Consider the following 26,669-nt stretch of genomic DNA (forward strand, 5'->3'; position numbering starts at 1 on the left):
TTGATTACAGATTGCACTATCAATAAATAGAAATTCTGCCTGGCACACAGGAAAAAGAATATCAGGGTTGCATGTAATGTCATGTATGAACTCTGATATAACTTTGAACTTTTATTAATGCAGCTCAGAATGTAACACAAACTTTGTCCTAACCGTGGACTCCATTTATATCTCTTATTGTCAAGGAAAGGCAGCCAGTATACTGAAAGACCCATCAACCCCCAGACAGATTCTCTCCTCCCTCCTCCTCCTCCCATTGGGGAGGAGGCTTAAGAGTCTGAAAGCAGACTGCAAGACTATTTCTTCCCCACAGTTATTAGGCTCCTGAATTAACTCTACAACAATGTTGTTATGCTGCTCTTGTCTGGTGCTAATTGAACTACCTTTCATTGTAATCCTTTGCTATGTAAATTGTGCTTTTTAACAAGGCTGTGTGTAATTTTAGGGATAATCTGATTGCCTATTCACATAAGAACCCTTCTCACTGTACTAGGAGTTTAAAAATAAAGTTCTCCCAAACATCCTCTCATTAGTAAAAGGATAACTCCCCCAATCTTATAAATCCTACCTGATCATAACCAGTCCACTGTTTTAACTGCATTTGTCTCTGAAACACTGGCCTCTGCACTTCTGTTTCATTTTGCACTATCTGTTGTACTGACGTATAAGTTGACTTGGCTGGATAGCACATACAACAAAGCCTTTCACTGTATCTTGGCACATGTGACAATAAACAATTCAAGCCTATATAACAATGCAAAGACTCCAAGTTTTTCAAACACAATTTTTGGCTTGGATTATTTGCATGGTTGGCCTGATATTTTCAATGAATGTCACTTGTTTTACCGAAAGCACGTAGTATGGTCTTCACGAGTAATATGTTGAGCAAGTTGCTGACTTGCAATAATAAATTGTAATAGAAAATATATTAACAATCATACATATTGATAGTAAATAATAACAACAAATATAACAGAGTCATTGCATTGACAATGCAATGTATTTATTGGTCCAGGTGCATATCATTTAAAGGAATATATAGTAAAACAAATACTTGCACATGAAACAAAGCAGAATAACTAATCAGGCGCATCACCAACGGAGAGATGATCAAATGGCATGCAGCTGGCAAGACTTGCATGGAAATGTGATTGGAAGTGAAAAGGACATTTCAAAATCTCTAGTATTAAAAGGAAATTCAACAAGCAAATGAAACCTAAATAGTGGGACAAAGATAATGGAATCCATCAGAAGCATAAATTCAAGTAGTTTTGGGAGAGTGTAGAGCTATATTTTGAGGTTTTATATCTCTGCATCAAAGAAAATGGATGCAATTCCAGGAAATGAGGGGATAGGGATAATTATGGGCATTTGAACCAGGATTCATGCAACAGAAAAAGAAACCAGAAGTTTATCTGCAATAAAAAGGAATCAATATGTGTTACAAATAGACAGGGACATTGTAGAATTACATGACAATAATGGAACCTTTACCTTTACCTTTAATGTAGGAGGGAGTTCAGAGAGGTAATTAAGGGTGCATTGAAGTGTTCCTCGTTAAAGCCATTCAGGAGGCAGAGATCATCTGGGAAGGGAGACTATATATCCCAGGGAAAGAGGAAATAGGGTCATAAAAAACAGAATGTGTAAAAATGATTGAGGTGAAATCAAAAGAGATCCAAGTATAGGTGAGTAGACATTGACTAATGAGGGGAGAGGTGTGAGGTGATAATGGGGAAGAAAGAAAAATTCATTCAAGGTAAAAAGAATAAAATTGAAATGTATTGGTTTGACTATGGACATATTCAGTTTATTCTTGTAGCCTTTACAATGCAGCCATTTACTTAAAATAATACAACCTGCCTCACAAAATGTAATCCATTTATTGCGAGCAATTCCACAAGAAATCTGTTAGTATTCATCTAAACGGGAGTTAAAAAAAAAGCAAAAATGAGAGCAATACCTCTTCAGATGCTATTTCATACCCATCAGGATTCAGAGAAGGAAGAAGATGGATTCTAGTGTTATTGATTAAAGTCTGAATCCTTTTGTTTCCACTTAGGTACTCGGAGCACAAATACTGTGCGAGATAAATCAGCAACTCTCTTCCCAATGCTTCGTTGCCATGCATATTTGCAACATATTTAAATTCTGGTTCAACTGAAAAGTAAAATTAGATTTACAGTTAAATACACCATTTATAAGGTTGTTCAGGTTTCTTTTGTCAACAAAAGGGATATTTTCATCTAATTCCATGGCAGAAACTTTTAGGATATGTATTGTATCAGAATTCAAAGTAAAAATTAGATAGTTTATAAAAGAACATGATATGATCTAGTTCCCTCTGCTTTCTGATAGGCAGTTAATTAAGTTTAATTAAAGAGATATACATACCATATATTTTGGCATATAAATCGAGTCTTGAAACCCAAAAGAAACTTTCAAAAAATGGGGGTCTCCTTAGATGACAGATATACTTTTGAGATCTTAAATTCATCTCAAAATCCAATCGACCCTTAAAAGGCAGATTCAGTGTATGCCGACCCATGAAAAACCAAAAATAAACGACTGCGACAGATTTTCACTGGGAATTTTGTTGGAAAAAAAATGACACAATTGGAACCTTCCAAAATCACTATCATTGTATGAAAACAACCACACATTTAGAACCCTTCAAAATCACTGTAACTATTGTCGTCTGAAGCAAAGATGGCGGCCAGCACATCCATACTCTCATTGTTTAAGCAGTCATCATATGGGTCCCAGTCTGTATCCGATGAGGTGGTTTCAGCTTCATCATCAGTGCCCCACAATAAATCATCTTCCGTGCCATCAATTGCACAAGAGATACCTCATTTTTGAATGATTTTATCACAGTTTCTATTTTAACTTTGTACCATGCCTTGAGCATGAAGTTACACAGTGTATCAAGTGATGCAGCACACATTGCCCCACCTTTTGTAAATGACTTTTCTGCACTCAACATCCATACATTTCATTCCTCACGCACATAGTATTTGAATGACTTGTTCAAGCAGACGTCGAGAAGTTACAATATAGATGTCAAACCACCTGGGATAAACACCATGAAAGTATTATGTAGTGCTAATCTACTTTTCGTCTTCCCGCAGGAAATGTTATTTTAGGTTTAATTTTGCCTTTGAAGATTACCATGGGTCTTAACTTTGTCCCATTGGCCATGCACGATAACATCATGATAAATCTGGTCCTTTCATGGCCTGTACTTCTGGTTTGCACAGTTTTAACACCTTTCCATTCCACTATTCTATTGCCTATCATGTCTAAATTCATGGGGGTTTTGTCCATGTTTCCGATATTTGTCAATGCAAACGTGTTTCTGCCACTTCAATATAAAAAACTGGTAAAAACCTACAATTTTATTATAACATAACATATATAACAATTACAGCATGGAAACAGGCCATTAGGCCCTTCTAGTCCGCACCGAACCAAACACCCCTTTCTAGTCCCACCTCCCTGCACAATGCCCATAACCCTCCATCTTCTTCTCATCCATATACCTGTCCAACCTTTTCTTAAATAATACAATTGACTCCGCCACCACTATTTCTCCCGGAACCTCATTCCACACGGCTACCACTCTCTGAGTAAAGAAGTTCCCCCTCATGTTACCTCTAAACCTCTGCCCCTTAATTCTTAACTCATGTCCTCTTGTTTTAATCTTTCCTCCTCTTAATGGAAATAGTCTATCCACATCCACTCTGTCTATCCCTTTCATAATCTTAAATACTTCTATCAAATCCCCTCTCAACCTTCTACGCTCCAAAGAATAAAGACCTAATCTATCCAATCTCTCCCTATACTCTAGATGCTTAAACCCAGGTAACATTCTGGTAAACCTTCTCTGCACTCTCTCCACTCTGTTTATATCCTTCCTATAATTAGACAACCAAAATTGCACACAGAACTCCAAACTAGGCCGCACCAACGTCTTATACAATCTCAACATCACCTCCCAACTCCTATATTCCATGCAATGATTGATAAAGGCCAGCATACTAAAAGCCTTCTTCACCACCCTATTCACGTGAGTTTCTACCTTCAGGGAACGATGTACCGTTACTCCTAAATCTTTCTGCTCTTCTGTATTCATCAATGCTCTCCCATTTACCACGTATGTCCTATTCTGATTCTTCTTACCAAAATGAAGCACCTCACACTTATCAGCATTAAATTCCATCTGCCATTTTTCAGCCCACTTTTCTAAGCAGCCCAAATCCCTCTGCAATCCTTGAAAACCTTCTTCATTATCCACTATTCCACCTATCTTAGTATCGTCTGCATATTTACTAATCCAATTCACCACCCCATCATCTAGATCATTAATGTATATAACGAACAACAATGGGCCCAATACAGATCCTTGAGGCACACCACTGGTCACCGGCCTCCAACCTGACAGACAATTATCCACTACCACTCTCTGGCCTCTCCCTTTCAGCCAATGTTCAATCCATTTGACTATCTCAAAATTTATACCTAAAGACTGCACCTTCCTAACTAACCTTCCATGTGGTACCTTATCGAAGGCCTTACTGAAGTCCATATAGACAAGATCCACTGCGCTACCCTCATCCACATTCCTAGTCACCTCTTCAAAAAATTCAATCAGATTGGTCAAACATGACCTTCCTCCCACAAATCCATGTTGAGTGCTCCTGATCAGACCCTGTCTATCCAGATGTTTATAAGTACTATCTCTAAGAATTTTCTCCATTAATTTCCCTACCACAGACGTCAAACTTACAGGCCGATAGTTGCCAGGCTTCCTCCTTGAACCCTTTTTAAATAACGGAACCACATGCGCAATGCGCCAATCCTCCGGCACTATCCCCATATCTAATGACATTTGGAAAATTACCGCCAGAGCCTCTGCTATTTCCTCCTTCACTTCTCTCAATGTCCTGGGGAAGATCCCGTCTGGTCCCGGAGACTTATCCACCTTTATATTCTTCAAAAGCCCTAAAACTACACCTTTTGTAATCTCTATATTCCCCATATTTACCCAATTTGATTTTTTTATCTCACATCTCCCAATATCCTTCTCCTTAGTGAATACCAAAGAAAAGAAACTGTTCAATATCTCCCCCATTTCTCTAGGCTCCACACACAGTTTTCCGCTCTGATTTTCTAAGGGACCAATTTTGTCTCTAGCTTTCCTTTTACCATTAACATATTTGTAGAACTCTTTTGGATTAGTTTTCACCCTGCTTGCCATAGTTTCCTCGTACATTCTTTTAGCTTTCCTAATTCCTCTCTTAAGATTCCTCTTACATTCAATGTATCTTTCAAACATCTCCTTAACTCCATGCTTCTTATATCTAATGTACGCCTCCCTTTTTCTTCGAACCAAGTTTCCAATATTCCTTGAAAACCACGGCTCTCTCAAACCTTTTGCCCCTCCTTTTAACCTAACAGGAACATAAAGCTTTTGCACTCTCAAAATTTGATCTTTAAAAGACTTCCATCTCTCTACTACATCCTGCCCATAAAACAAATTGTCCCAATGCACACCCTGCAAGTCCTTTCGCATCTCCTCAAATCTAGCTTTTCCCCAATCAAAAACCTCAACCCTTGGCCCTGACTTCTCTCTTTCCATAATGACATTGAAGCTGATGGCATTATGATCACTGGACCCGAAGTCCTCGCCAACACTAACCTCCGTCACTTGACCCATCCCATTTGCCAACAGTAGATCTAACACTGCTCCTTCTCTGGTCGGCACCTCTACATATTGTTGTAAAAAACTATCTTGCACACATTTCACAAACTCTAACCCATCCAGTCCTTTCACAGAATGTGTTTCCCAATCTATATGTGGAAAATTAAAATCTCCCATAATTACAAGATCTTTTGGTAGTTTCTGTGCAATTGTTTTGTTTTTTTGTCGTAATACCAGATATTTCCTGTTCACAAAACAGTTGCACCAGCCTCAAAATATTTACTTAAGTCTGGGGGCAACTTTGCCCATTGCAGTGCAAATGTTCTTATTTTATTTCAGGTGACTACGTAGCAATTTGCCTCTGTTCGCGTACCCATTCTGCAATGTGATTTTCTAACTTCGGCCAACGAGTGATTCCTTTTCTCAACAAACATTGCCTTTTTGGTATTTTTCTTAAAGTCTTTCCTTTCTTCCTCCAATCTCTTACCAATTTCTCATATACACTAAATTTTCTTGCAGCACGGGTGTTGGTTTTCTTGACCATTTCTATCACCCCTGATTTAAAACTCGCTTCATACTTTCTTCATGAATTGCATTTGTGCTGATGGACCATCACCTCCAGCCAATGCCCAGCAGATCAATCCACCTGATTTTTGGGGGTCGATGTATACATCATTCAATGGCCCATCTCAGGCATCGTGATCTTTGGGGGGTTCGAACTCGGGTATCCTGAAAATTTGGGTCAAATTATATGTCGGAACTATCATAAAACCATTAAAATGATGTTGAAAAATAGGGGTTAACTTCTAGCCCAAAAATATACATTAATTCAATTTTTATATAGAGCCTAAATTATTTAATGTAAAATAACACACCCTGATTTTAAGATGCCCATCCAGCAGACTTGGAGTGAATATTTTAATATTTATACCTTCTGGCTACAAGCTCTTATTTCCAAGGCAGTTTAAATATTTTAATAAGTTGCATAAACTCAACTCAATGATAGAGGTTGGGTCCCACTATCAACTTCCCACAGCTGTGTGAGTATTAGAGCTATGCACTTTGAAAAGGTCATGTGGACTGGAAGAATTAGGGTTCCCCCATACCATAGGCTTTTTGGCTCTCCCTATCCCTGGCCATCCTTATAATCTTGCTTGAACTCTTGATGATCTGCAAGTCTGGATTGATTCCTAGGTCTGTTTTTATAGGTGCTCAGCTTCAGCCTGTTTTTTTTCTCATTTCCATTTAACAGTGTCCTTTGTTGTGAATGTAAGTGGGTTCCAAACGGATTATTTAAATGATGCCCTGCTTCAACACTTGCATTGGGTTCATGACACAAGTGCTCAATGCTCATGTTCAATTAAATGGAAACAATCCTGGTCAAATAAGATCAACAATATTTTCTTGACCTTTTCCCGTTGGATTAAAGTCACTCCATAAAATCAAAAAAAGATGCTGAAATTAAATGTGGGAAGAGTATTGGCAAGATGAACAAATGAGCTACTTACGCATTTCATGCTGCCCAGGATTATCTGAGAATTCAATCACATAAAGGTTTTTTCCTTCAAAACTACGGCCAATAGTGTACAATCTTGAGATATCTGAACACGTTGATGCTGTCTGCTTCAGCAATTTTGTCATCTCCAAATAATTGTGGTGTCTGTATTCTAACATGGCAAATGGTACATCAGGCTCTTCTATTAAACTTGCATCTGTCAAAGAAATGACTTGCGCTTAGATTGGAAGCTCAAGTATTTGTACAACATTGACAGATTAAACAAATAGTTCTAAAGTTTACAGTGCGTTACATGTGGTTCATTATACCTTGCTTGTTTTATTTTCTTTTATCCACTGTTCAGTTTTAAACATGAACTAATCAAGAGAAATATCTGCCCTTGATTTTCTTCACACAAAAAAAATCTGGAGAGTGGCTCAACACTAGTTAAAATAAATCCCGAATGCATTCAGACTTTGCAGCTGGAAGGAACATAAGCCAATTTAGTTTGCAGTTAAAATTGGCAATTTTGAGTAAAGTTCAGTTCTCATGCAAACCATTTAACTTCCACTATTGATTAAAAGAGTAGAGTTAGTGGAGGAGTGTGGGGGTGGGGTGGGGGGGGGGTGTTGGTGGGTGAGGGGAGAAGGAGAATCAGGGGGAAAATGTACCTGCTCAGTTATGTATAAGCCAGAAAAAGAAAGTTTTCAAGAGAATGAACCACAGAAGTCTGCAGATGCTGTGATTGCAGTAAAAACACATCAGAATAGTAGAGAAACTCTGCCAGTCTTTTCAGCAAGCATTAAAAGCAAAGATATCGTGCCAACGTTTCAGTCCTGAGCCCTTCTTCAAGGAGTAAGCAGAATGAGCCATAAACCAAGAGCCAGAGAGGCTTCTGGGTAATTATATTTATTCCTTGAAGAAGGGCTCAGGTCCGAAATGTTGGCAAATATCTTTGCTTTTTATGGATGATGAAAAGACCAGTGGAGTTCCTCCAGCATTTCGATGTGTTTTTACTAAGAAAGTTTTCAAGAACAGGGAAGGTCTAAAGTTAATGCATAGGAGTGAACAATTTTTATTTATATAATAAATTGGTTTGGAGATTTACACTTGGCCTGATACTGAATCTGAGAGAATATCCATCATAAAATGAAAATATATCAATTGTTTATCTGACCAGGTAGCGTGAATATCTAGGTACCTAGTGTGTCGATCAGACTGGATAATCTGCAGGATTATCTTTAATGCAAATGAAAATTAGCATCAATATTTTATTTTTGGTTTTCCATATAAAGTCAAGGAATCAGGTCCATCTTGTACATGTCACCTTTACACCAAACATGCTTGTTCTGATGCTCTATTTCTTGAATTTTGTGTTTTTAGTTAAATTTTGTAACATGTGTAGAAGCTGGAAATGAGTTTATCCCCACTAAAAGGAAATACACCTACCTGTGTATTTTCCTATAGGGTCATAACAACCTTCTTCCTCGCTTACAAAGTACCGGTCGCAGTCCATGAAATATGGCCAAGCCATTTTTATCGCCTCAAATGCATGCTGGCAGTCTCTCTTAAGTGCTTCGCAAGAATGCCTGCACGGTTTCAGAATTATGTTATTTTCACACCGTGGTGCTATGATGGAGCATCCCAGCAACTTCAGGTCAAAAGTGCATTCCCCTTGCAGCAAGTTGTCCATAACACTAATAAGGACGTACTCCGGACTTATCTCAGCTTCTGTTCTCGATGCTTGATCAATCAGGTTGGGAAATATAATCTTTGAGTAAGATACACCGGTACAGTAACTTAGATAGTTGTTCATACATTGTGCTGGGGAAACACAAAATGGAATATGGTACTGAAGTTAACTGTTCTATACTGTGCTCTGAGATAAATAATGGAAAGTGATTGGGTTCATCAAGGATAAATTATATTGTTAAAGTGAATACAGATGAACACAACTTAAAAATATAGAATAAGCAGCACTTTATTTGGTTTTGTGATTTCTTTCTCTAGTTCAAATTTATACACCAACTTTTAGATTTGCCAATGTTTTGAGGGCAATGCATTCCCAGTTGAGATAGTCTGGTGCAGAGTGCATATGCATCCATTGCTTCATGTTATATACAATGGTTGACATAATTTTGAGAGATGGAAATCCATTTGCTTACCAAATTTCCTTTGCATGTCAAATGTTATATATATTTTTTTTAAATGATTTAATCAAATTGGTAACAAAAGCCATAATTGACAATACTCATCATCAATTTGATAAATTATTTCTTCGCACATGCACACCAATAACAATTATTATATTTCCTTATGAGGACAGCATCACAATCATGAATTTTGTTCTATAATGGCATTTTGTTCTGGATTTTAAGTGAACCAGAGTGAAGTGGAATCGTGATTTATACAGCTATATTTGTTTCATTAAAATTTTAAAATTCATCAGTGCTGAAAACTTACACTCTTACCTTTCTTAACATCCTGAGTCCGACATCGTCCTAAAAGAAATAAAATAGTGTTTAATATAAATGGATAAAAGTATTATCAGAAATGGGAAAAAATACTTCTGATTCGTATCCATGGAAATGAACTTTGGAAGAATGTGACAGCCAAAGTCAAGTCTATTGTCATTTGATTGTACAAGTACAACCTGGCAAAATGGCATTCTCCAGTCCTTGGTGCAGAACACACAGACACAAACCAGACATGACACGCATACAGGCAAATAATACATATGCTGGACATATTATATCTATAAAAATAAATATTGTTTGGGTGAAATAAGAATCTTGAATGGTTAGTGTGGGCAGTTCCTTGGCCGGTCAGCATTCTCACTGCCTGTGGGAAGAAGCTGATCCTCCTGTATCTCTGTCCAGATGGGAGCAGCTGAATGCTGTGTGCAGGATGGAAGGGGTCCTCAATGATTGTGCGTGGCCTCTACAAACAACAATCCTGGTAGATCATGTCGATGTTGAGTGAGGGGAAGGAAGACTCCAGTGATCCTCTCTGGCACTCTATGGTCCTGTGGATTGACCTCTAGTCCATTTCTCTGCAGCAACCATATCATAATGTGATATAGTTGGCCAGGATGGTCTCGATAGAGTTCCTATAGAAAGTTGACATAATGATGGCCGGTAGCCTTGCCCATTTCAGTCTTCTCAGCAAGTGCAGTCACTGTTGCACCTTCCTGACAAGTGGGGAGATATTGAGTGTCCTCGATAGGTCACTAGTTAAGAGAACTCCAAGGAACTTGGTGCTCTCCATTCTGTCTACCACAGAGTGGTTGATGTATAGTGGAGGGTGGTTGTTCCTGGACCTCCTGAAGTCCACGATCATCTTCTTCCTCTTGCCCACGTTGAGATGCAGGTTGTTATTCTCGTACCATTTCATGAGATTTTCCATCTTTTCTCCGTAGTGTGATACATCATTGTTGCTGATGAGGCCAACGACTGTTGTGTCATCTGCAACTTGATGGCACTGTTGGAGCTGGATCTGGTGATGCACTCGTGGGTCAGTAGAGCGAACAGGAATGGGCTCAGCACTACCACCCAAAGCTCGCATGTATCCAAGGGATTTGATCATCTCTTGTATTTCACTGTTAAACAATGCATACTATTTATGAAGGAATATTTGCAATAGAAAGTACAAGTTGACAGACTGTAATTATGCTCCCACTTCTGCTTTAGAACATAGAACATTACAGCATAGCCCTCGATGTTGTGCTGACCTACATATTCCTACCAAAAAAAGTACTAAACCATTCTTATCTCTTAATGCTCTATTTTTCTTTCATCTATAAGCCTCTCTAAAAACTCGTTTGTTTCAGCCTCTACCTCCACCCCAACAAGGCATTCCAGGAACCCACAACGCTGTGTAACAAACTTACCCTTGATGTCTCCTCTAAATTTTCCTTTATTCACTTTGTTGAGATGTTTCCTGGTGTTGTCTATTCCGGCCCTGGGAAAAAGGTGTTAGTTGTACACCTTATCTATGTCTCTCAGAATCTTGAAGCCCTCTATTAAGTCTCTTCTCATCCTTCTTTGTTCCAAAATGTTCCAGCTCTGCTAGCCTTGCCTCATAAGACATTTTCCAATCAGGCAACATACTGATAAATCTCCTCTGCCCCCACTCCACAGCTTCCACATCCTTCCTATAATGAGGTGACCAGAACTGAACACAATACTCTAAGAAATTTGTAGAGTTACCACATAACCTCTTGATTTTTGAACTCAATCCCCCTATTAATGAGGCCTTTTTAACTATCCTATCAACCTATGTGGCACCTTTGAGACATCTGTTCCTCTATATTGTTAACTATCTGACCATTAACCCTGTACTCAGCCTTCTAATTTGACATTCCAAAATTCATCACCTCACACCTATCTTGATTGATCTCCATATGCCTCTTTTCCACCCAATTCTACATCATGTCGATTTACTTTTGTAACATACAGTAAACTTCAGTGCTATCCACAACTCCTCCAATCTTCATACCATTCGCTAACTTACTGAACTTGAAGGAGTGAGAAGTGAGATTGGACTGTGAATCAAAGAACTTTTCTGAACTTCTACACACATTACATATACGTGTGCTAAGAATTAGAAGGGGGTTAAGTTAAGTTAATAGTAATAAGTTAAAGTTTGATCCTTTTTTTATGTTTAAAGAAAATTAAAAATAACTTGTTTAAGTAACCATTTGTCTTGGTGAATTTCTATTGCTGGTGAGATTTGAGGTCCTCTGGGCTAGTAACAAGATGAAAAGGTAGTTGATGTTTTGTGTCAGGCCATGCATTAGAACTGAGTGAAAATAACAAGAGGCAAGACAAAGGGTTGAAGTGCGAGCTGGTAGGTGATAGGTAGAACCAAATGAAAGGAATGACAGGAAGATGCAGCCTGATGAGTCCAGATAATGATAGGGGAAGAATAGGAGGGAACTCTGCATGAAGTCAAGTTTATTTACAAGTAGAACTCGATGAAACAGTGTTTTCCATGCCTCAGTAAAAACACACAGGCATACAACCAGACATAACACACATACAGACAAATAAGACATATGCAGGACAAGAATTATATCTATAAAAATAAATAAATATTATTTTGTACAAATGAGAGTCTCAGATGTTTAGTGTGAGCCCTTCCTTTGGTCGTTCAGCATTCTCACTGCCCTTGGGATGAAACTTTTCGTCAGCCTGGTGGCGCTGGCTCTGATACTCCTGTATCTCTTCCCTGATGGGAGTAGCTGAAAGATGCTGTGAGAGTGTGAGAGTGTGAAATAGTGAGAGTAGATGAACATTGAACTTTATGGCACAGTACAGGCCCTATGGCCCATGTCATGCCAACCTATATATACCTTAAAAAAATCGAAAGCCTCCCTTCCTCAAATCTCTCTGTTTTTCTTTCATCCGTGTACCTCTTTTAAGAGACTATTAATTTTCTCTATGCCTCTATTGTTCCAGCATTCACTACCACCCCGGCAATGCATTCCAGGTATCTTCAACTCTGTGTAAAAATAAACTTGCCCCTGATGTCTTCCTAAACTATCCTCCCCTCACTCTGTACTGATGTCCTGCAGTGTTTGCTGCTCCTGGCCTAGGAAAAGGGTGTCTACCTTATCTATGCTGCTTATAATCTTGATGTTTAAGGATGTATATGGTTTGCTAGCCTTTATCAGTTTAGTGATTGAGTTCAAGAGCTGTGAAACTCTGGTTTGACCACATTTCGAGTATTATGTTCAGTTCTAGTCACCTCATTACAGGAATGATATGAAAGGTTTAGAGAGGATGCAAAGGAAATTCATCAGGATGTTGCCTGGATTATGAAGCAAAGCTGACCAAGCTGGAACTTTTCTCTTTTGAGCAATGAAGGATAAGAGATGACAATAAAGGCATATAAGATTATGAGAGGCATAGATACTGTGGACAGTCAGCACCATTTCTCAGGATTACAATGACCAATACCAGAGGTCATCAGTTTAAAATGAGTGGAGGAAGATTTAGGGGAGACGTCAGAGATAGGTCTTTTACTGAGAGTAGTTGGTGCCTTGAATTCATTGCTGGGGATAGAGTTGAATCCTGTTACAAAAAGGACATTTAAAAGATTGTTTGATGGACAAATGAATGTAATAAAATAGTGAACTGAGAGCTGTGATGTAGGGAAGTCACAGCTATTGATGTGGAGTAGGTATATGTAGGTCTTTAATTTCCACGTAGTACCGTCTAGTACTTGTTCATTTGCACCAAGTAAGAATCTTGGTGCATAGATTCATTATAAAATGCACATGACAACAAGTTAATTAATCACGATCATTATTGTTCCTGCTCTGTATTGTTGATGGTCTAGTTGTAAACTTCTACAGTTTTAACCCCTGACTCCAGTGCAATGGTCTCTGATCTCATCCTGTCCATCAGAGGGAGTGGGAAGACAACAGAATCTTGGTGCTATTGTTTGGGCTTGATTTAATCACATGAGTAAAATATCAGCAGACACCTATGAAAGCACAGTAATAAATTAGTTCCTCCTTCACAATAAATCGCAAAAGAAGCAAAAAGACAACAGTTTAAGTTAATCGAATTGAAAGTCCCCAACAAGTTGTTCATGAGACAAATTGTGATCTATTTTTCTATTCTTTTAATTGTTGGAAAAATATTAGTCAGAAGATAAGAATGGTTAAAGAAAAGCATACAACTATACGGCTGACTAAAGAGAAATGGAGCATTTTGGAAAATTAATTCCAACCACAGATTCAAGTTTCACTGCATTAAAACTTTATTTATAAGCCCTTGGAAAATGAGAACTTTGGGGGGACAGCCTCGCTGGGGAAAGCAACAGTGGCTGTACCTCTGGCACAGGGTCACCCCCTCTGGCTCAGGAGGGTAGGGAAAGGAAGAAGAGGGCAGTAGTCATATGGGAACTGAATAGTTAGAAGGACAGATAGGGGATTCTGTGGACACAGTAAGGAGAACCAGATGGTGGTTTGCCTCCCTGGTGCCAAGGTCTAGGATGCTGATGCTCATGTGGGAGATGAGCCAGAGGTGCATGTAGGTACTAATGACATAGGGAGGAAGAGAGAAGAGTTCCTGAAAATTGACTACAGGGAGTTAGGTAAGGAGTTGAAAAGAAGGACCGCAAAGGGAGCAATCTTGGGATTACTGCTTGTGCCACACAAAAGTGAGAACAGAAATAGAATGAGGTGGAGGATAAATGCATGGCTCAAGGGGTGGAGCAAGGGGCAGGGATTCAAGTTTTTGGATCACTGGGACCATTTTTGGGGTAGATATGACCTGTACAGAAAGGATGGGTTGCACTTGAATCTCAAGGGGACCAGGATCCTGGTGGGGACATTGCTAAGGCTCCTCAGGAGACTTTAAACTAGAGTGGTTGGGGGGGAGGGAACCAAGGAGAAAGTTTGGTTGCAAACAGAGAAAGCTTGTAGACAGTGTTTGAGGATGGAAAGGCAGGTGATAGAGAAGGAGGGGAGATGATAGAAAAATAACATAATAGAGTTGTTTGTAAAGATAGGGGCAAACAGAGTAAGAGTGGGAAATCACTGAAATGCATACATTTTAATGCTCAAAGCATTGTATGAAAGGTGGATGAGATGGGGGTATGGATTGACACTTGGCAGTATGACATTGTAGTGAAACATGTTTATGGGAGGGATGTGATTGGCAGCTAACTATTCCTGGATTTCATTGCTTTAGGTGTGATAGAATTGGAGGGGCAAGAGGGGGTGGTGTTGCAATGCTTGTCAGAGAAAATATTACAGCAGTGCTTAGGCAGGATAGATGAGAGGGGTCATCAAGGGAGGATATTTGGATGGAATGGCAAAGGGGTAGTTAGATTTATAGGAGTGTATTATAGATCACCTAATGGGAAATGAGAACTAGAGGAGCAAATTTGTAGGGAGATTGCAGATATTTGTAATAAGCACAGGGTTGTGATTGTGGGAGATTTTAATTTTCCAAATATAGATTGGGTTAGGGTTAGGATTAGGGATGTGAAAGGGATGGGTGGGTTGGAATTTGTAAAATGTGCACAGGATAGTTTTTTTAGAGCAATACGTAGAGGTACCGACTAGAGAAGGAACAGTGTTGGATCTACTGTTGGGAAATGAGATAGGTCAAGTGATGGAGGTATATGTTAGGAAGCACTTTGAGTCCAGTGATCACAGTGCCATTAACTTCAATGTAATTATGGAAAGGGAAAGGGATAGGTCAGGGCCTAGAGTTGAGATTTATAACTGGGGAAAAGCTAGATTTGAGAAGATGCAAAAGGATTTACAAGGAGTGGACTGGGACAATTTGTTTTATGGGCAGGATGTAGTAGAGAAATGGAGGTCTTATAAAGATGAGATTTTGAGGGTACAAATCTTTATGTTCCTATTAGGTTAAAAGGCTGAATCAAAAGTTTAAGAGAGCCATGGTTTTCAAGGGATATTGGAAACTTGGTTCAAAAAAAAAATAGGGAGACCTACAATAAATATAAGAGACAAGAATAAAAGGAGATGTATGAAGAATACATTGAATGTAAAAAGAATCAAAAAAGAAATTAGAAAAGCTAAAAGAAGGTACGAAGTGGCTATAGCAACCAGGGTGAAAATAAATCCAAAGGGTTTCTACAAATATATTAATAGCAAAAGGAGAGTGAGGGATAAAATTGGTCCCTTAGAGAATCAGAGCGGACAACTGTGTGTGGAGCCAAAAGAGATGAAGGAGATCTTGAACAATTTCTTTTCTTCAGTATTCACTAAGGTGAAGGATATTGAACTGTGCAGAGTAAAGGAAGCAAAGAGTGGACACTATAGTGATTAAGAAAGAAGAAGTACTGGAACTTTTGAAGCATGAAAACGTGGATAAGTCTCTAGGTCCTCATGGGATTTTCTCCAGGACCTTGAGAGAAGTTAGTGAGGAAATGGAAAGTGTTTGAAATGGAATGGAAAGTGTTCTTAGAGATAGTATATATAAATATCTGGAGAGACAGGGTCTGATCAGGAACACTCAACACAGATTTGTGCATGGAAGGTCATGTTTGACCAATCTTGTTGAACTTTTTGAAGAGGTGGCTAGGAACGTTGTTGAGGGTACAGCAGTGGATGTTGTCTATAAGAACTTCAATAAGGTTTTCGATAAGGTTCCACATGAAATGTTACGATGGTTCAGTCGTTAGGTATTAGTTTTGAGATAGTCAAATGGATTCAACAGTGGCTGGAAAGGAGATAGCAGAGTGACATAGTGGATAACTGTTTGTCAGGTTGGAGGCCGGTGAATAGTGTGCCTCAGGGACCTGTATTGGGTCCTTTGCTGTTTGTCATATACATTAATGATCTGGATGATGCAGTGATAAATTGGATTAGTCAATATGCAGATGATATGCAAGTGGAATTGTGGATAATGAACAAAGTTTTAAAAGATTGCAGAGGGATTTGGACTGCTTAGAAGAGCAGGTTGAAAGATGGAAGATGGAGGTTAATGCTGATAAGTGTGAAGTGCTTAATTTTGGTAGGAAGAATCAAAACAGGACATACATAAGTAAATGGGAGGGCATTGAGGAATGCAGTGGAGCAGAAAGATCTAGGAATAACGGTGCATCATTCCCTGAAGGTAGAATCTCATGTGAAGAAGGCTTTTGGCATGCTGGCCTTTATAAATCAATGTATAGAATACAGGAATTGGGAAGTGATATTGAGACTGTTCAAGGCATTGGTGAGGCCAAATTTATAGTACTCTTTGCAGTTCTGGTCACTGAATTATAGGAAGGCTATCAACAAGGTAGAGAGAGTGCAGAGAAGATTTAGAGAAATATTACCTGGGTTTCAGAATCTAGATTAGAAAGAAAGATTGAGCAAATTAGGTCTTTATTCTTTGGAATGTAGAAGGTTGAGAGGGGATTTGATAGAGGTATTTAAGATTATGAGAGGGATAGATAGAGTTGATGTGGATAGGCTTTTTCCATTGAGAGTAGGAGAGATTGAAACAAGAGGTTAAGAGTTAAGGGGCAAAAGTTTAGAAGTAACATGAGGGGGATCTTCTTTACTCAGAGATGGCTGGTGACTGTGTGGAATGAGCTTCCAGGAGAAGTAGTGGCGGCAGGTCAATTTTGTCATTTAAGGAAAAATTAGATAGATATATGGATGGAAGGGGAATGGAGGGTTATGGGCAGGGTGCAGGTAGGTGGGGCTAGAGGAGAGTACTTAGTTTGGTGCAGACTAGAAGGGCAAAAATTGCCTGTTTCCGTGCTTTAATTGTTATATAGTTATATGGTTATAAAACTTCAATAAAGAAAATTCTTAAAAGAGGCAAACAGCTAATTCATTAAATTCAATAAATGTTATTGCAAAATATACATTTTGGTTGTATTTATTGAAAGCTTCATTTTAAATTTTAGTCATTCTTAGATTTAAGTGTATAGGCTTATGTCTAGGTTTTTCAATACCAATGAGGACACTTTCTCCAGGGAGCAGGACCACTGTGCCAGCTACATTGAAGTGGTATGTGTTCTACATTACAATATTGTCTAAATTTCAGTTCTACTTCACTTGCTGTTACACACTTTGGAATGTTTCAAGATTGAAATGACATAAACATGGCTGTGGAAGAGATGAGTAATACAGCTTCACAGCTCCAGAAATGATCCTTATCTTGGATTTTGTCTGTATGAAGTTTAGACATTCTCTCTATGACTCAATGTTTTCACTGGATGTTCAGGTTTCCTATCACAGGCCAATGTTGTGCTTTTTGGTACGTTTGTCTGCAACTGTAAGCTGCCCCTGGAGTTAGATGAGTGACAGAAGGATTTGATAGGGGATAGCCGTGATGGTGAGGTGATTAAGTTGACAGGATGTGTATTATATTGGATGAGTGCTTATTGATGGCTATTAACATGATTCTCCAATAGCCTATTTCCATGAAATATTTTTTTTAATCCTTTTTTTCCCCAAATCTGTAATCTCTATCTAACACAAAGGGAGACCATAAAATGGGGCATTATTCTTGATTCAGGATAAAACGAGCTAAATTCCCAGAATGCAAATGAATTTATTGGATAGGTATATCCACTTGAAAAAGACAGGAAACTTGAGATAAATGTCCTTTTCACTAACCATTAATTTGCTACAAATGTGGTAATCATAGCCTATGTTAAATTATTGTTATTAATTTGATTATGAGCAGCTCCAGACTTTCCAGCATTAATGAAAACCCAAACAGTGCTTTATAATGTACATATGAATTTCCATCTTTCCTTACAACATAAAATAAATCTCAAACATATCCCAGCTTTGTAAGATTGAAGTGTCACTGGATATCACGAGATATCTGATTGTAACCATTCATTTTCAATAATTACCCCAGCCTCATCCAGATTAGTCAGTATATTCAGAAAGTGCTGGTGAGTGAACACAAAGAAATCCAATGATCAGTCAAACCCCTACAGAACCCTTTGTTGATTCATTAGAGTCCAAAGATTTGAGAATGAAACCGTACAATGGAAATCTGTACTGCCGGCTGTGCCTGACAGGATAGTGATTATGCAAGGCAGCCCTGTTTCTAATGAATTTGTAAAACCAGAATTTGTCTTTTAATAATAATAAATATAGAAAAGTCCTGCTATATTAATTTGCCTTTAAATTATATTATTAAATTGGGCGGCACTGACTTGTGGGACAAAATAGCCTGTTATCATACCGTATGTCTAAATTTAAAAGAAAATTATTAAAATATGGTGTTAATTTGGATTAATAAAATCAACTTTATTTCACACAGCATTTATGAATTTTGCAAAATAAAATCTTATGTCCTGCCTTTTGTTCTTCTGTTCTAAAATATTTTTTGTAGGATTCACCCAATGTACAATTTCTGCAAACATGGTTAACATGTTATTCAGGTCATCTAAAATAACTTATTGTACTGGAGTTAAGATTCTCTGCATTAGAAATTGCAATGTTGAGGTTTTTTCCACTAGTGGGAAAGACTCAAACAAGGGCCAGAAGTACAAGCTAAGTGGGCCAGTTATTTAAAAGTGAAGCAGAACATATTTCTTCGCACGGAGGGTGGTGAATATCTGCAACTCTCTACTTCAGCAAGTTATGGAATTGGATCATTCGAAGTATTAAAAGTGGAAGTGGATAAACCAAATTTCTGAATGAACCACAGACACTACCTTAGTTTATCATTTTCTTTATCTTGAACTATTTTATTTATTTTGCAATGTGGTTTATATAAATATTTGCACTGCTGCAAAGCAACAATTTTTGTGACATGTTCATGACAATAAATTCTGATTTTGATATCTGATAGATCAAAGAGTAGAGGGGTACAGAGAAATGGCACAGATGAGGAGTGGATGGCAGCATAATCAGCCATGATTACATTGAATGGCTTGAAGAGATTGATGGCCTCCTCCTGCTCCTGTTTGTTCATGTACATACAGAGGGAAGAAAGAGACTTCATTGGTTTCTGATCCTTTCCAGGTTTGTCTGCTCTTTTTCCTAAATGTCAATGGTTGAAGTGGCATTAGTGTTTTGAATACCTTCTGAACATGTTCACATCTAGTATCAATCAGAGTAGATAAGGTTCATCTCCCAGTTCCATCCATGTGGTTCTTGTTCCTAGTGGCAGTGATGACTTTCACAGCACATTATAGTATCCCATTTGTATGCACCGCAGTTTGATACAGGAAATGTTCTGATCAAGTCCGCAAAAAACTATAGGGTGCTGTGAACGTGGTTCAGGCAAACCAACCTCCCTTCCACTGACTTTGTCCACATTTCCCATTGCCTTGGGAAACCATCTACATAATAACAAGCCTATCCCGTGCTGGCCAAACTTGCCCACACTGACCAAAGCGTCCCACCCATATTAATCCCTCCTGTTTGTATTTGGCCCAAATCCTTCCAAAAACCATCCTAACCAATTGACCCTTTAACATTACAATAGCAACTGCCTCCACTACCTCCTCTGACAGTCCATTCCATACACCCACCACCTTATAAAAGTTACCCTTCAAATTTCTGTTAAATCTCTTCTTTCCTTCCCCCAACCCCCGTTCACTTATGTTCTCGGATTGCCAATTCCCCTACTCTGGGCAAAAGACTCTGCGTTTACCCAATCTATTTTGTTTGTAATTATCAACAGACTGTGGATAGTGGTAGCTGGTGCAGGAGCTGAGGTCTGGGCAGACAGCCCTGATCACTTTCAATGATGGACCTAGCCTGATGGGCAGAATGGCGATTCCTGCTCCTTCTATCTTGTATCTTTGTGTGCTCTTGGTGTCTCATTTGTATCTGTAGCTGTTTTTATGAAGCAATTTGTCCATTTTGCCAGATGTTTACTTCTCAAGAAAAACCATAAAGATTGACATTTTTTTCCTTTTTGGGGGGAGGGTCTTCATAAAGCTAATTAATTCTTCATAAAACTTCAGCAATTTTTTTGTTCTGATATGGACAGTGAAGCTGGACTTTTTCAAATGTATTCATGCAAAGACATCTGGCTATTTTGTCAGTAACTATCTCTGTACTCCTCTCTATTCATTTGAGCTTTGTGAAAGGGGCATGTGCATGCAGGAAAAGCTTCATTATACTTTTTCCCACATATTCTTCCTTCAGCCATATCCCTAAATTTAATTAATCCAATCCATGAATCATTTTAAAAAATTTAAACCTTAAGTAATGTTCTCAATTCAGAGACTCAATCATGATTGCATCCCTTCCTTTCCCCCTCCCACCCCAATCAAAATATGATTACTACATTAGACCTCCTTTGTTTCATTTGGACCCAATGTAAGAAATTTGGTTTCAGAATGTTTGGGAAGCTTAAAGGGCACTTGGTATTGGCCTAGTTGATGTTCTGAGGTAATTACACAGGAGGAAAATACACTTCAGTACACAAAAGTGCTGGAGAAACTCAGCAGGTCACCAGCATCCACAGGAAGCAAAAGGCAAATAACATTTTGGGCCTGAGCTCTTCCTCAGTAGTGTTGAAAATCATCCAGATGCCTGAATAAAAAGGTGGAGGATGGGGTTGAGAAGAGCAGAAAGGGAAGAAGAGGAACACATGCTAACAGGTCAGAGGCAATAGGTGGATACAGGTAGGAGGGTAGAAGAGAAGAAGGAGAGGGTAGAGGGCAAATGAGGTTAGCTCTGTGAGAGGAGGATGGGAAAGGAGTGGGAAGCTGGAAGAAGGGAGAGAGAGGGGTGAGGGAAAGAGAGAGACCAGTTGAATACACTGCACAAATGAAAACTAATTGACATTGTTATGTCTCTTGTTATTTGGGAGGCTTCTTAAATAACTTTGAGATGCAAGATTCAAATAACAGAAGAAATTTTACTTACTAATGCCTTCCACCATCTCAGGAAACTGTTCACACACACACACACAGACACACACACACACACACACACACACACACACACACACACACACACACACACACACACACACACACACACACACACACACACACACACACACACACACCCCACAGAAGTGTACTACAGTTACTACATTGGGAAAGGAGTATTCTTACGCAGTTACAAAATAAAGAAAAATTAGTGTTCTTTATCACTTTCTTTCCAGTGCAACTTAAGTAATTGAACTTGTCCACTAGTTTATTTACACAAATATTTTTTTTAATAGTTCTTATCGATATCCCACTGGCGGCAGTATGTTGCTTCATTATCTTGTGGATTTGGATGTGACCGTTGGGCTCTGTGTTGCTGGTACACGTGTAGATAATGTTGCTTGTTGTGCTTCACTTTACAACTGCTGTGTTGATGTTTCAGTATTAGTGGTTGTGGTCTCTTCACTTGATAACTCATTTGATATTGATGTTGCAGTCTTTGATGGTATTAAAGCTTTCTGCTTCTTCTCACATTGTGTTGGCCAAATATGAATTCTGTTCCTCCTCAGCTGATTGCCAGAGTCTGTCACGACAATGTATGATCTTGGTGTCTTAGCTCCTCTGATGACCTTTGCTAGGATCCATGTTTCAACATCGGGTCTTGAATATGCACATGCTGCCCTCTGAAGAGGTCTGGCAATGTTTGTGCATGTCAGCCAGTCTTCTTATGGTTTCCTCCTGGTCTTCTGGAGGGTGTATTTTGCTTTGCAGAGTTGTTTTCTATCTCCTGCCATTTAGAAGTTCTGCTGGGAACTTCATGTCAGCCATAAGGGAAAGAATATCCTTTGTACGTTCTATGTGGTAGATGCAAATACCACATGCTCATCATGATAGAAGAGCGAGATATGGGCCCTCTTTTGTTTTGTGACACTTAACTAGTGTGCATTACACAGTTTGCACTTGTCTTTCAATGAACCCATGACCTTTGGGGTAGTATAGGGACGATGTAGTGATAACAAACTCATTCTCTGCAGCCAGCTTTCTGAATTCTTGTGATGTGAACTGTGTTCCATTGCCACATATTACTTTCTCAGATATTCCTTGTTCAGCAAGGATCACTCTAATTTTTGAGGTGATAGTTGACACTCTCAGGTCTTTCACTCTTTTGACAAATGGAAACTTAGAGTAGTAACAGGCTATTGTGACAGATTATATTTTATATTGTATATAGATATGTTTTAAAGGAGATAAATTGTGGGGTTTTTTTATATAGTGTAGGTCACAAACAAATACAAACACATCAAAAAGTATCTCATTTAAAATGCAAGAGCTTGACTCAAGCCAGGCAGTCCAGGCTCCCAGTGCTTTTGCAAAAACTTTGAAGAATTCCTATGGAGACTTCACAAGTAGGTGTTAATTGGGCATGCCATGGAGTAATGGATCATTGTTTTGGAAACCAACAGATGAATGGGCTTGGAAGATTGGGTCTGGTGCCACAGTCTGAATGCAGTTTGCTGTTCTAAGAGGGTCATTTGGTTTTGGTTTTCTCTGAGAGAGAGAGAGAGAGAGAGAGAGAGAATACTATCTACAGTCAGGAGCAGCAGTTGGGACTGGAACACGACAAGCTGGCAAGCTTGTGGAAGACCCCATTTTGAAGTTCTTAGTTCATCCTGTTCAAAGCCCTTGGGGTCCGTACTAGAGGAGATGGATGGCTATATAATGTTTCAAGGAACTCTGTAGTGACCTGAAAGAAAGAGATTATAATCTGGAAATCCCTGATGGGGCAGGTTTCTTCCGCAAGACACTGAAGTGGCTGATCAGAAAGAATCAGTTTGTGTCAAATGAGCAACAAATTTCTCTCTGAAAACCAACAAGAACCTTCCTGAGCAGTAACCACTTATCTTTCAAGCACAAAGCCTGGTGAAGATTCATAAATGTTAAATTCTGTGCACAGCATAAGAATTGCCTGATACCAGTAAACTTGGAAGAGTGAGATTGGACTGTGAATTAAAGAAATATTCTAACATATATACACATTACATACACATACATTTAGAATTAGAACGGGGTTAAGTTAATAGTAATAAATTAAAGTTTGATGCTGTTTTCATATTTAAAGATAATTAAAAGTAACTTTTGTTTAAGTACCATTTGTCTTGGTGAATTTCTATTGCTGCTGGGTTTTGGGGTCCTCTGGCCCTGTCACATGACTATTAAATATCACTCTTGATTCTCTTTGAACAAGTTTTCTCCCACTGTGTCTCATGGCCTGGCAGGTACTTCTGTGCAAATCATTTCCTCTTTTTGTTGTGCGTTTCTGTTGATCCTCTTTGTCTGGATTTCATAATTGACAGAGATGAACTGAAACTCCCGGCGGCTATCCAGGCTGGTCCATCTCCATCTACCACATAAAATGTACAAAGGATGTTCTTTCCCTTATGGCAATCATTGATCTTAGCTCTCCCTAGCTGCTTGATCATGGGTCCACCATAGGCCATTAATGTGACATTTGCTGTTTCCAATGCACCACCTTTTGGATGCCCTTTTATTATGTTCTCTGGGAACATCTGGTTGTAGAGTCTGAATGAAAGGATGTTGCTTTGTGATACAGTATCCAGCTTCACCTTTAGGTTAAATATTGTAGCCTTGTTCTGGATTGTCCTCTGTATTTGGATCCTTGTGTGCAATTCGCTTCTTTCTTTCATCTCATCCGACATCTCGTGAAGGGGTATGGATTCTATGTCCAGTATCTTGGTGTCAGAATCTTCATTGTAGTTTACCTTTATGTGGTGGATCTTCCCCTTGTCTTTTATCTTCGCTGGTATTACTGTTTTCTTCATACTGGACTTGCACATCTTCGCCCAGTGGTTTGCTTTACCACAGGCTCTTCATTCAGAACCATATGTGGGGCATTTATTTTGCTCATCGAAGGGGTGTTATCTGCTGTACTTCCTGCAGGTCTAGGGGGCTTTGCACTTTTCTGATTGTGTTCTTTATAGCATCAACCCTTCCTTCCCTTTGCTCTGGGTGGATGTCCATAGATAGGGATTTGAATTCCATCCTCATGGCTTGGAAGGCTCTGCCTTTGGCCAGCTTCAAGCTATCTTTTCCTATAAGAGACTTTTGCACTTCGGGATGGGCACTCTCCCATATTAGTTGATCAACTAATATTTCCTCTATATCCTTAAATCTGCATTTTTCAGCAACAATTTTTAGTCTAGCGCAGAAGTTATTAACAATTTCATCGGTCTCTTGCATTAAGCCCTGAAATTCATAGCGTTTAATTCTATGATTAGACCTGGGTTCAAGGTGAGAAGCAAACTTTGCAAATATCTGCTCTAAATATTTTTCTCCACCTCTATAAGCTCCCAGCTATTAAATAACTCAAGGCCTCGCTCCCCTGTCCAGAGAAGTAGATAACTGACCTTCTCCTTTGCTATTGCATTTTTAAAATAGCTTTTAAATGCTAAATTGCACTTCTGCTGAAACATTTTAAATGATTCAATATCTTCAGCCTCCTAGTCCATCACTGGGTGAACTGCTGTTGCTCCAGCCATTTTTTCAGTAATGATTTTTCTCTTCTTCTCCTTCATATTTCAATGGCTTGGCTTGGCTTCGCGGACGAAGATTTATGGAGGGGGTAAATGTCCACGTCAGCTGCAGGCTCGTTTGTGGCTGACAAGTCCGATGCGGGACAATGACTTATAATCAATTATATGGCTTTATTCTTGTTCTCTTATACCGCTGCCACCATGGTATGTCTCTGTGTTACTTGGGAGGCTTCTTAAAAAACTTAGAGATGCAAGATTCAAATAACAGAAGAGAGTTTACCTATTGATGCCTTCTACCATCTCAGGAAACTATTCACGCACTCACATATACATTGTTGAACTACAGTTACTACAGTGAGAAGGGTGTATTCTTACGCAGTTACAAAATAGTTCACATTATCCTGACTATATAACAGACATGTAATGACCTTGGAGCGATCTTGCTGGTTGGGAAGTGAAGCTCAATGCAAAGAGGAACAATCGATGTAGTCTGACCTGCTGAGTTCCTCCAGCATTCCTTGTCTGATCAACATGTTTAGTGCATTGGTCTCAGACCATCCTGCAATTTTCATCAGTTTTTATCAATGTTTTCAAGATAGTTCAGATTAAGAAATTGCACTGAACTAGAAACCACTAACATATTATTCCTTAAAAGAAAAAAAAACACGTAATTTTCTTCAGTCTGTATTATTGATGGTCAATATTATCAAATAATATAAAGGGAAACCATTCTGCCCATAGAGTCGATGTCAATTCTAAGAGAATTCTCATCAGTCCCATTCCCAAACCTATTTCCCTATAGCCAATTCATGTCAATTCTCTAGATTCTCCTGCCACTCACTTAAAATTGAGGAGTAATATATAACCAATTAGCCTACCATCACACTGTTGGGATGTGGGAGGGAAAATAGAATCCCGACATGAACTCATGTAGTCACTGGGCGCTTGCAGTCATCCTTCGGATTTTGATTGAATCAGGGTTGTTAGAGCTGTGTAGCAGGAGGGTGTGCTTCTGAGTGACGAGGCCACCCAAATTAATTACCGTAATTGACGGCATATAAGACCCACATTTTTGTCCCAAAAATGGCTCCGAATATCCCCCAGGTCTTGTATGTTAAGTTTAAATTAGGGTGATAATGGGGAATAATGCCAAAAGTGATCATTGTCGATGTGTAGCTCTCTAACATCACTTCTATCTATCGTTGGGGCCTAGGGCAGGCTGTCGAGGGGGAGTTGGGTAGTGGAATCAGTGGGACTGGTATCAAGCTGTTGGGTGACTCTCTCAGTGGCCCACTGTTGATCCCCGCACTGGTCCCACTGCCCAGGGGGGAGTGGGGCAGTGGGACCAGTGCGGGGACCAACAGCAGGCTGCTGGGAGAGAGCAGGCAGTGGGACAAGAGCAGGGACAGAGAGCAGGCCACCAGGGACAGCTTGAAGTGGGACCAGCACGGGGGCCAACAGCGGGCCATTGGGAGAGAGCAGGCAGTGGAGCCATCACAGGGCCCGACAGCAGCAGTTTGTTTTTATAAAATGCTTTCTGCTATAGCTAAACTGCTTTTGTTTTCTCTTGTAAATTACAGGA

The 26,669-nt window shown here is 39.2% G+C and overlaps 1 protein-coding gene across 2 annotated transcripts in view; it reads right to left on the reverse strand.

The window, feature by feature from the left end:
* The window catches only part of cpz (carboxypeptidase Z), a 57,593-nt gene that overhangs the window by 13,809 nt on the left and 17,115 nt on the right, over positions 1 to 26,669 (reverse strand). For both annotated transcript variants that reach the window (XM_069926153.1, XM_069926151.1), the window contains exons 2-5: positions 9,671 to 9,700; positions 8,649 to 9,023; positions 7,213 to 7,416; positions 1,964 to 2,160 (exon numbers count right to left, since the gene is read on the reverse strand). In XM_069926153.1, the coding sequence (XP_069782254.1) occupies positions 1,964 to 2,160; positions 7,213 to 7,416; positions 8,649 to 9,023; positions 9,671 to 9,700 (806 nt within the window). The remainder of the gene's footprint in view (positions 1 to 1,963; positions 2,161 to 7,212; positions 7,417 to 8,648; positions 9,024 to 9,670; positions 9,701 to 26,669) is intronic.

The sequence above is a fragment of the Narcine bancroftii genome, chromosome 3 (assembly GCF_036971445.1).
Source record: "Narcine bancroftii isolate sNarBan1 chromosome 3, sNarBan1.hap1, whole genome shotgun sequence".
Lineage (NCBI taxonomy): Eukaryota > Metazoa > Chordata > Chondrichthyes > Torpediniformes > Narcinidae > Narcine > Narcine bancroftii.